Source organism: Plectropomus leopardus, chromosome 5 (genome assembly GCF_008729295.1).
Source record: "Plectropomus leopardus isolate mb chromosome 5, YSFRI_Pleo_2.0, whole genome shotgun sequence".
Classification (NCBI taxonomy): domain Eukaryota; kingdom Metazoa; phylum Chordata; class Actinopteri; order Perciformes; family Serranidae; genus Plectropomus; species Plectropomus leopardus.
In genome coordinates this window covers 26,686,967-26,699,157 of record NC_056467.1, presented here as the reverse complement: position 1 = coordinate 26,699,157, position 12,191 = coordinate 26,686,967, and the positions used below count along the sequence as shown (strand labels likewise).

Below are 12,191 nucleotides of genomic sequence, written 5' to 3'. Positions count from 1 at the left end.
ACATAATGCTGCTAAGGGACCTGGCTGGGGTGACAGAATTTAATCTCATTCACAGAGAAGCTTGACCTTTAATGACTTCAACCTATTTACATGGCCTACATTGTGAAAGCTGACACAGTGGCATACAGGATTATTTGGTAAGGAAGACATGCCTCACCTTTAGTTCACTAGACTGACCTTATAGTTAATATATTTAGTGACTTAATATATCCTGTAATATATTATCATGGCAAAAACTTAAAAGCATCCTATACCATCTGTTTAAAACAGTAATTCAGTCAACGGATGAACCGCTGCACTCATTTATCTCACATAGTCGTATTTCCAATCTTTTTCAATTCACTGTTCGAGACAACGGTCACCTTCGATGAAATCATACTTAAATGTGTGCCATAATGTAATTTACTGTGAGGAGGTTAAGTGTTTCTGCTCAGGCTGCCAAAACACAGCTGCAGTGAAAGACTGTCTTCCATTAAAACCGTAACACTCTACTCTCCGAATACCCATCCTCTCTACATGTTTCTTTTTAGTGAATAAGCCCCCGTGTTTGTTCTGGACTTCTTTGCTCTGTTTTCTTGAAACTTTGAAGTTCTTTAATAGAAGATGTGGAGGTCTCATTTTTCCCAGACTACCACCGTAGACCCTACAGTCCTATGAAATACTTTTTTTCCACTAGATTTGGGATACGGATACACAGATGCCAAATATTGATTATTTATTGATTTTATATTAATATTGAAAAAAAAAAATTAAACTTTTGAAAGTCTACTAGAATAATAAAATGAATTGCTTTTTTCAATCCACTAGGTGTATTTTGCTGCAATAAAAATGACTGAAGTGAGAAACTTTATCTTTATTACCTTATCTGATTAGATGCGTTAAAAATTTTTTCCTTAGGGGACATAATTTACACTTAGTAAATCGCAATATACTTTACCGCAATACTCACCATATTGCAAAATGTTTAAAATAGGAATAATAGTGTATCGAGACTTGTATCGTGATGCTATCATATCATGTGGCCTCTGGTGATTCCCACCCCTACTTAATATGACTAAAGAATCCTATTTTTTAGTGAACATTTGGTGGTTGAGCTGTAATCTAACATTGCTTCAGTTGTAAACCACAGTATATAAAAATCACAGCAGCTTCAAGACCCATAAGAACCACAATGAAAATACAAAACTAACCTCTGAGGTGTGACTGTGTTGTAGAGAAGCTGCTTCAATGTCCCTTCATATTACAGTGTAAGAGGAGAGGCTAAATGATGCTGCAGTGGATTAACATCATCCACTCTTACCATATATAAACTGCACGTTACATATTGTAGAACTAAACATTTTTTCATTTACTAAAACATAATCGTGAGTCATGCAAAGGGATGTTCTTGTCATGTCTGTCTCTATAATAATTGTTTTAAGTACCAACTTGCACCTGACAGTAGCATAACGGGCCGTTTTTCAGAGCAAAACTAAGTTTATCATGTCATTTTGGACATCTAATACTCTTGTGTGTATTGTATTTAAAGTTACAGTTGTAAACTGTAAATTGCTCAAACTGTGTGGAAGATCTATGTGAGACTGTCTGTAAAAAGTAATCTCCATCCTTCTCTTTCTGCTACTTCTAATGGTATTTGCAAGAATCCACCATGGCACACTGAAACAGCCAGTCAGAGCAGAAGAGTCTCTAATGCAGCTGTCAATCATGTCAGTCACTGCTCCTGAACTGTGGTCAAACTCTCAAATAAGCAGCGCTTACAAATATCAATCAATATTCTGTTACTGTATTGCCAATTTCTTATCACATACTGTATGTTTTCAGAAACATTTTGTAGTGGACCCAGCCACCATGTTGGACACAGTTTCCTAAGCACTGCCCACCGGCTGGATAAATATTCCCATTTTAAAACTAACCGTACACCAACATATGTTTCTGTCAACATTTGAGGGGAAAGTTAGCAGTTTAGTAACAGAATTGTGAGTCATATTTGATCAGCGCTGCCTAGTTTGACAGTTTGACAGCAGTTCATGAAAGGTCATTGACATGATTGACAGCTGCATAAGAGAATCCTTGACTCTGATTGGTTGTTTTTGTTTACATGCGCTAAGACCATTTGAAGTGCTACAAGACATTAGAGTATGGCAGAGGAGTATGATATGTTTTCACAGATTTTTTGTCTCATTCAGTGCTGTGTGAATGTAGGGACAGTTTCAGCAAATACAATTATTTGTATTTACAAATACTGTCTTGTTTCATTAACATTTCAAAATGCGAATATAATTATTTTTCAAAAGATATAACCATTTCAGTCAAGTGACTCAAGAGAGTTAAAAGACTATTCAACTAATCATTTCAGATATTCAGAAAATAATAATAATAATGACTACCAAAATCAAAAGACACCTAAAAGTAATCTTAAAAGTATCAACATTTATTGACTTAGGAAGGACAAACAAAATATACACATATTTTAAATCAGCATGTAACACTGCAATTGTCTGCCTTTATCTGCCTTTTCTGCCTCTTTTTATGAAACTCCAGTAGGTGCAGTCTGACAATGCGCTCACATTTTCCACTACATAGGAGGAGGTGATACACACTGACTAATTCTTTTAAAATGAGCTGAGACCACGACTGTGAAAAAATTGATTTCAATATACATTTCTCTTTTAAACAGAACAGTTCTTTTTAGCAGGCTGTATGTGCCAGGGCCATAGGGAGGGGGTTGTTTCAGAGAGATCATTCTGAAAACCGTCCTTACTCTTAATCCACCGCGCTGCTCCAGAAAGATGATGGGTCTAGCATGCCACGGCCGACAGTATGAATACATATTACTCCAGCCAGACACGAGTGCCACATACAGTGATTTACATTTCAGTTACATAAAACGCAGCATAAAAAGCATTAGGATTAAGACCGGAAAAATGCTGGATTGTCACCACCTGCAAATGGGGTGGGGGCTCATGTGAGATTCAGCGTCCTTATCCCTGCTGAAAATGCCCCTGCACGCTGATTTGACCCAAGCCTTTCAAATGTAAATCTTTTAAAACATCTGGGCCTTGAGTGATAGGATTTCTGAAATTATGCAGTCAGGGTTAAATATTTGTTCTCACCACATTGGCATTCATGAGTGCAGACAGAAACAAGATCAGTGCTCTACAGTTTGGAAAAGTCAGTAAAATAAACCTATCCTAAACCAAATGCGAAATTTACTGTTTCGTATGTGTATGGCAAACTTGAAATCAATGACTAAATGAAGGTAGTTTAAACGTGCTGCCATTTTCAAAATTGTCAATCAATAGTTACATTAACTATGAACACAAAACATGAAGGTGCCATTTCAGTGCCACAATAATTTGCAAATGACCTCACTTCAACACTGAGGCTGCAGATGGCAATAGGTCATTGCACTCTCTAACAGTGTTTGAAGAATTGCCTGTGAAATTGTGATTGATTTGGAAGGAGAAAGGGCCTTTAAAAAGCTCCCCTTGAGACCTTGATTGTGAATGACCTTTTTCTTTGGTGTAGCATAGCCTCAAACCCCAAACTGAGAGAGCCTTGTCTGGACTCCGTGGTCACTAAAAGCATGCTTGAAAGTGCCAATCCTAATTATGGTTACCAAGCCTCAGTGAGCAGCTGCTAGGACCTGTTAAAGTCCTTAATTCTTTCCACTGGAATATGAAATTTTTGATCCAAAATACAATAACCTTCTCCCAAATTTGCCAAGAAAATGTAGTCCATCAAAGCATCTTTGATGTGTTTCGAGGGGTTTTCATTATAAAAGGGGAAATAAACAGAGTATTGATTAGACAGTCTTGATGTTAATTTGCTTCAAGTGCAGAGGCTGCAGCAAATGGTACTGGCCCTATTAAAGATTTAACAAAAAATAATCCAAGTGGCAGCATCAGGGTATCATTTTCAATCAACGATTTTGTTTTCCTCATACTTAAACAAGGCTGTGAAAGAAGATGGTGCAGTTTGTGCAAAGGGCAAAAACAGCTACTACTATTTTAATTTTCTGATTTGCATTTTTGTAGCTGACCTCTAATTACTCTCATAAAAAAATGCGTCCATTACATTGTAAGAGCTCAAAATGCAGGCCAAAATGTCCACTGTATGCATCTGCAAAATGTATTTAGTGTAATATAATTGAAATGAACAAACAATGAGAAAATGAAAAAAAGCTAAATGTGAGATGCTCTAAAATGAAATAAGGCTGGCTTATAAATTCAGCATTTGTCAGTAGCTTTTAATAATATATTGATATGCCATTACCAGGGGTGTAACAGCACACAAAAGTCACAGTTCAGCGTGAGTTCAGTACAGCGGAAAAACCCAAATGCATAAAGATATGTTTTTTTCCAATTGTTTTTAACAGTAATGTGAGTGTCAGAGACAGATAAAATCCTCTTGCTGGGTACTGATGTAGCATTTGCTCACTGGCAACTTTGGCAAACTATTTTAATTTGAAAAATTAGGAACAATTTTAAATACCTCTGTATTATACTGTACAAATGCTTTCCCGACAACAGGTCACTGCAGGCTATAAAACTGAAAAGCATCTCTTATGTGCATATAAAATTGACAATGCAGAATGAATAGAAACATTAAAGTAAAATGCATCAGAGTTTTTCACTTTGTTCTACCTTGGCTATTTAAACATTTAATACACTTAAACATTTATCATAACATCCCAGTGACATGCACATCAGGGTGATGCTGTTGAATGTGCGTCAGCATTCGGATATGTTTCCATTCGCATCCACTAATTTACAACAGTTAAGCAAAGCCGACACACCATCTGTAAAAAACTCTCTGTTGCTGTTGTAGCCGACCTGAAGGCAGGTGGTCAGCTCTGGCATTTCATTTGCGCTAATAATAGCGTGACTGACTTCGCACTCCAATCTGCTTGTTGTTCTAACTTTGTGCTGTTTTGCTAACAGCGTATAAGTAGAACTTGTGCTTGTGAACTTTGATGCACATAATGTGGAACCAATCTACGTATCGTGTATTCTGCCTGCATCTGCCTGCACCGAATCATGACCCCTATACTGTGACTGTGCAGTGCTAATACATGAACCGTTACAATTACAACCCAGTCTATTTACCGCCTCCTCGGGCAATAAACTATTAAATGATTAAGTGATTGTAGCTTTAGTGAGAGCTTTAATACAAAAGATCTGTAAGATAAATTCAGAAATAAAAACAGACCTACTATTAGCTGTCAGACAGTGTAAGCATCTGCTTATGTCTGGGTAGGCCACTGCGTAAGAACAGACGTGTGTTTAGCTGAAAATTGTTTTTGAAATGAGCTATATAAACTATTTGCGCAGACAACTTTTATTGTCATTAAAAGAAAAACATATACATTTTACTGCACTGTTCACTTATTTCCCCTCTCAAGTTTGCTGGAAAGGCACATCCCCAATGAAAGAAAACACGTTTATCTCTCCTCTCATTTCCACCTGAGATAAGATTTTAAATTTCTGTTTAAAGTATAATGAGTTGATTTCCAGAGGGAAACCCTGGGGATTAAGTGTGATGGCAGTTTGTCTGTAGCTCAGCATGAAGAGCACTGGTCCCAGCAATCAATGCTGGTCCAAATCACAAAACACTACTAGGAAATATTTATAGTGTAAAGAAGCTGAGCTCTTTGTTAAAAATGTCTTTGGATAAACATTATAGATTCACCTGAGATGGTTAAACACTGTATCAGGAAATGTTGGCTTGGTTATTGTGCAACATGGTACTAAAGCTGAGCTACAATCGCTCAGTTATTATCATGCCCACGACCACCATCAACCATCCAGACATCTGGAGTGAAGCAACAACCATTCTCCACTTCATTTTTGGAAAATTGGTTTCAAATTAGCTAATATATTCAAGTGGTTGAAAACTGAGGCAGGAAATCATCTCTACATGCATTTTCAATTAAAAGACCCCATAAACATTATGTGCATATCACCAGGAAAATAATTCAATTTGTCTCTACCCCAGGCTTTAATATTTGTAGTCCAATGAGAGTGAGTCGACTTTTTAAGATTTCCTTCACTTTTTAAAGGTGAGCAATTTCAAATCAACAATCGTCTTAAGCCCTATTTGAACAACCCCAGTATTAGCTGGGGATCTCTGGTAATTTGTATTAATACGGCAGTCATCTGTGATTTTAATGTGAATCTGCCGTGGCTGTAATTTGTCAAGTAAAAATTTCACTGCAAATTAACTATTTGGCCAAACAAATGGGTCGTACTAAGGTGTCCTGTTTTCTTTGCATCTCGTTTCTGCCTCTTTCCCATTTGAAAATGACAAAGGCTTTGCTGGCAATTACAAATTAAGGTTTTGACTGCATTTTGTGTGCAGGAGGCTCACTTCACAACACAACATAAAGACCGATTCTCCAAGAGAGCAAGCTCAAAATAATCAGAGGAGCAAAATCTAGAAAGATGAGGACATGGCTAACATGCCACAAAGTGTGGCTGAATCAGTTCCCTTTGTTTAGCCCACATTTAAAATAAAAAATGAAGGGAATACTGTATATCACTGCTTGTAGTGCTGAGTAGTGTTTCTGTGTTATATAGAGTGGAGTTAAAATTGACAGTGAATGAATGTCAGTAAAATATGGACTTTGCTTATCCTGTGTGAATGCGAAAACACGAACGTGGGGGACTAATTTCTACATCACATGAGGTCCCCAGCTAATACTAGTCCTGTGTGAATAGGACTTAATGATACCTAGAAATCAACCAACTCTCATAGCAACTCAATACAATATTTCAAATTTGCTTAGTGGAAAGCCTTCACCGTACCAGAGAATCCTGTTTGGAAAATCTGGAAAAATCTTATTTTCTGTTTGTCGAGGGAACCAGGGTGATGTTAACATCCATGCTGGCCTACAATTAAACATCGTCCCTGTAGCACTTTATTTTAGATGACAATTTGTTCTTAATGACTTGTCAGGTTAAATTTTACATAAAAAGTAGAAATTATGTACATACCTTCACTTTAAGATAGAGTTCATACAAAAATGTAGATATCACATTGCATCTTTGAAATGATCAATAATTTGTAAAATTGAATAGTAATTAAGATTCAAATTAAGATCAGTCCTGTGTGGCTTTTGCGACTTGATGCTGTGGGCTGTAAACAAACCTGCCTTGGACACAAGCTTTTTAGCAGCGCTGTGTAACTCCAAAAATGGGTCATGGGATCATGGCTCAGTGCATCCTTATATTCTACACTTCTACATTTCATGGAGGAGGACAAACCAGCACTGTAAATGGGATTTGTCTTCAATACTGATCCAGATAAAAATTGGTAACAAGCACCTCATACTTTATGTTTGCAGATGCCACATGGATCAATGCACTCACTTAATAGACTATTAGCAAGCAAAAGAATAAATAGCCAAGAAAGTAAGAGCTGTCTGGGATAATTTATATTTCATTGATTACAAGTTTGAGCTCGGGGTGCAGGTAAAACTATAGGAGCAGAAATTTCTAGACAAGCGTGTCATGCGAGACACTTTATTGTTCACTGTAGAAGAAGAATGCAATCATCCATATGCAGTCTTAAAAAATAAATTCTTTAAATGCCTCAATATAATAAAGCTCAGCTTCTATTGCACTTAAAAGCTTCCCCTTGTAATTTGAATGGTACAGAGTCCACCATTTTTTTTATCAGGGCTTTATGATTAATGCAATTTATAAAGAAAGGTGGAATGAAAATTCTTGCTATAGCTACCATTAATTACTTTCCAATATAATTTTCAGGATCACTGAGCTTCCATCTCATCTTTAATAGGCCAGACAATGCTGTGGGGTGATGCATGCTAGGAGGTCACAAAAACAAAAGATTCTGCTCATGCTGCAGGCAAATGCTGATAAACCCTTAGGCTTTGCTTTTTATAGACTTCTGTTCCTCCCTTCAGTGCACTGAGCGTGAAAAATAACAGGGTTCAGGTTAAGGCAGCTGGGTGGACCTTTTTAAATCCAGAAACCCAAAGTAAGAGGTTAACATTAAGGAACTGATCTTTAGATCCGGATTCTAATCTGTGATTTTGTGCAATTATCACATGAAGGGGAGTCTTTTAAGGCAGAGGAACACAATGACGTAGTGTTTTGCTCTCTCCCCTCTCTGGGCCAGTTCCCAGTGAGACCCTGCACCCCCACCTCAACAACACCACCAGCACCACTCCAACCTGGGCTGGTGCCAGACTGTGAATGAATGAGGAGGTCCTAACCAGTCTACTATCTTCGTTTGATGTGGAGCACTGAGGTTTCTCTGTTTACAGGATCGCTGCTTATGACCCAACACCAAAACATTTAGATTGAAAGAATTAAAATCAGGATTATAGCTATGTATTAAAACCCTCTAATTTATAGAACTGCTGGATATAAGACTAGGGAGATGCATCAAAGGATGTTTCACTGGCCGACAGTAGCTCATCACACCTTTCACATCAAATGGGTCAAGTCATAAATAAACAAATCAGATATAACCAATAAATAAAGCATGCAGGCAAGAGGAAACGGGAATTTAACAAACAGCAAAATAGAGTGGAAGCCAAGCCACAAGCTGCTGCTTCTATGCTCTCCCCAATGATGAGATTTGGTTGCTGCCTAAGTACCATATTTGGGTAAGAGACTTTCTGCATAAAGAAGATTAGTGTTAGTTGTTTAAGGGCTTGAGGGAGAAGATTTACCATTATTACCAACCCCAGTGAAAAGAGTGAAAGCCAGTCACAATCTGATGCCAGCACTTGCCAAGACAGAGAAATGTTAATTGAACCAAGCCACACACCATATGGGAGAGATTATGATGTGTGCGGGTCATGAAGAGAATGACAAAGATTAGGTGGCCTTGCAGAGTGATAGATGATTTAGAGAGATAAACAATATTGAGCACAGATCGGGACTGTTAGAGCGGGAAGGTGGCACCGGCCTGTTAGCCTCCACAGTTATGCAACGGCACAAGAATATTGAAGTCTTTAGAAGTAGAGGAAATTTAGAAAAACACAGAGTCGCCTTGGGCATTGTCCTGAGGCCTAAATTAAAAATGTCATTTTTGTGATGCAAGCCTCTAAACCATGAGAGGAATAGTGTATAACCAATGGAGAGGAGAGGAGCAGAGACCATTAATTTGCCAGCAAACACAGGCTCATTGTTACAAAGTTACATCAGAAATCAAAGGAAGATAGTTGGAGCAAGAGCTCTGCTTATCTAATTACATGTGAAAGCAGAGTCCTTGTCAACTCTCAAAGGCTTAACAGACAACTTTGGACTCAGATTCATATTCACAGATGTCATTGGCCATCAGCATGAATATGCACAAAGTCGAAATAACTTTTGAGTTTGTTGGTTAGGAGAGAGGCATGAATTTCACTGAGACTGGCTGCTGTATATTCTTTAGCTCTGTATCCATTTCACATTCCTCAGTGCCAAAGGCATCATCATGCCAGCAGTACATGCTTTTAGATGCTGTAGTAGGCCAACTTAATCACTCATCTGCCTCTGACCTGCGCTGTCAACGTGGAGGAACTGAGACAGAGACTCTGGCATTGGCAAACCAAAGTGGATTAACATGAATTTGATGAAAACCAATAGAGCTGTTTTATGTGGCCAAGCCAGCACCCTGTCCTCAGTGTACCTCCCTTATGACAAAAGAAAAAATCGTACAATGAAACTTAAAGAACAGACATCACAACAACATGGAAAGTCACAGCAGGACAGAAGCATTTTTTCTAGTGACAGTCAATATAAAAACACTGCTGAATAGCATAGGCACACAGCTGTATGTCGCCTAGGGTTGTTACAGGGTACTGACAATATGATTGCAAGATCTAGTAACAATAGTAGTACAGTGATACAGCAACAGTCAAAGAAAATCACAAATGAACACACTGGTAGTCCCTATTTTAAGTTTTAGTTAATAGTGTTAAGGGTTAAAAGTTATCCCGTCCCCATTACCTTACCTACAGCAACTAAGGTGAACAATAGCTATGTATGGATATCATTGCATGACATCTACATGTATGATCCCTGCATATGTTATCCTGGCTGTCTTTAATTAAATATAATGTTTATCTGGTAATCTAGAAAAAAAGCAATGCTACATGCTGGATAGGCATTGTGGGATATTAAAAATGTGATACATTATAATGATGTCAAAATTGGAAACTTTTTTCACATATACAAGTCAAAGCAGAGTAGGTTACTAATTACAAAGAGAAATGAGCTTCAAACCTGGTCTTGAAATCATATGATTGAATATTTAAAAAGCTGATGTACAGTGGCAGTCTGCACATTAACAAAAAGGACTGGCATTTAAAAATCTGATGAAAAATTTGACCACTTACCAATTCTCAGGACTTGCTGCGAAGTGAGCCAAAACTCTGCTATAAAGTACAGCAGTGAAAATAACAGTCCCTTCCCTTTCGCCATGGTCCTCTTTCCAGAGTCGAATTTAACATTGATATCAGTTTTTCTGCCCTTGGTAATTCATGCTGATAACTTGCCAGTCCTTGTATCCGTAACGAAAATAAAAAGGCATCCGACCCACATCCATGCCTCACACATTGTGATGAGAAAAAAACCCCAACAAAAACACACACTCCACCTGCAGCTGTCACTGATCAAAAGAACTCCAATTTTCCCATTCTAAAATCCTTTATGCACCAGTAAGGTTTTGCTTCCCATATTCACTGCCCAGACATCCCTCTTATCATATTTTTTTCTGGTGAGCACTTGAATTGTGGGTTGCAACTGAGGAGGAGGACTGTGCGCTGGGCTCCTCCTGTCAAGCTTGCATAAGTAGAAGTTGGTGCTTCTGATTATCATTTTCAAAATAAAAGATGAATTGGCAACCATGTGGCAACAATAGAGAAAGTCAAAAGCATGTTTAAAGAGGAAAAAGCTGCATCTACTTCAACAATTAAATTTGAATTTCAAACAAACACAATAAAACAAGCATTCATCACAATGTTGCTGCAGACCATCATTCTGTAGTTGTATGGGTATTTCAGTGCTTATAGATGATTTCCCAGTTGATATTGTCATACATTTCTCATTTGTAATGATAGAAATTGGACCCATAACTAGTCTTTTTACACTGCGCTGCCCTTTATTTTTATATAATTAAATAATCAGTCTTTATATTATACACATTATTATACATATACATAGATTACACACAGTATACACACTTTTTCCTGCATGCGCCTAATTTCCATATTCAAGTAGACATGTTTTGCTTATGATTCCATTACCCCAATCTCCAAGGATTTAGTCATGTAAATAATCTATTTAAATGTTTAGATCATTGTCCTCTGCATTTGTTAATGCCTAATTTACCCATTATTTAAATGCTTTTATTATGAAATCGCGCCCTCCTTTCTTCTGGTCTCACTCTCGTTGTCTTTGGCTGACTTGACACAGCTGAGCATCCCTCCCGTGCAGGCGCTCAATTGAGGGCACAGCCAAGCCGCTAATCCGCAAACATGGATACGTCCTGAAGATTAACTTCAAATCTGGCAACATTCGACCTCGACAACGTCTTTGCTTTGGTACACCGAGGAATGATTAAATCTTTGCTCCAGTCCTGATGGAAATGCAAATCTAATCTTCAAACTGGTCTGTGGTGCTCCCTTTAAGATTAACTACCTCAAACTGTTTATCTGACACAGGCTCATAGTAAAATAAAATGTGTTCACATTACCTTAATTCACTTGAGAGGTTCTGGATGCATAAGTTAAAAAAAGTTCTCACGGTTGCTTAGTAGCACCAATCAGCAAATGGTGACGATGCTCTAAACCACTGCTCCCCAAGCAAGGCAGAGGCATCAGGGTTGTTTGATGGGGTATTTTTGTATTAGTGTAATTTAATATTTAATTCTACAAAAAATGGCAAAATTAGAGACTGATAGTTGCAAAGAATTTCTCACTTTATATTGTTAATGTCCTTAATTGGCAGTTTCTGGAGAAAAAATGTTTTACTTGACAGATGCAACTGAACAACTTGAAGTCAGAAAGAAAAAAAACAGTTAAACTCTATATCATGTAAAACACAGAGTATGACCATCTTGTTTTGATATCAGACAACAATTTTAGTTAGATTGCAGGATACAATGTAATATGATGGACTTGAGCATCAGTTGTCTATACAGCCTGTTTAAATATTTTCAGTAAATTCTCTTAA

The 12,191-nt window shown here is 37.6% G+C and overlaps 1 protein-coding gene across 1 annotated transcript in view; it reads right to left on the bottom strand.

Moving 5' to 3' along the window:
* LOC121943302 (glutamate receptor ionotropic, kainate 1) overlaps positions 1-10,715 on the bottom strand; it is a 32,458-nt gene extending 21,743 nt beyond the window's left edge. Inside the window, exon 1 of the mRNA XM_042486810.1 lies at positions 10,355-10,715. Coding sequence (XP_042342744.1) covers positions 10,355-10,439 — 85 coding nt within the window. The 5' untranslated portion in view covers positions 10,440-10,715. The remainder of the gene's footprint in view (positions 1-10,354) is intronic.
* Between the last annotated feature and the right edge of the window lie 1,476 nt (positions 10,716-12,191).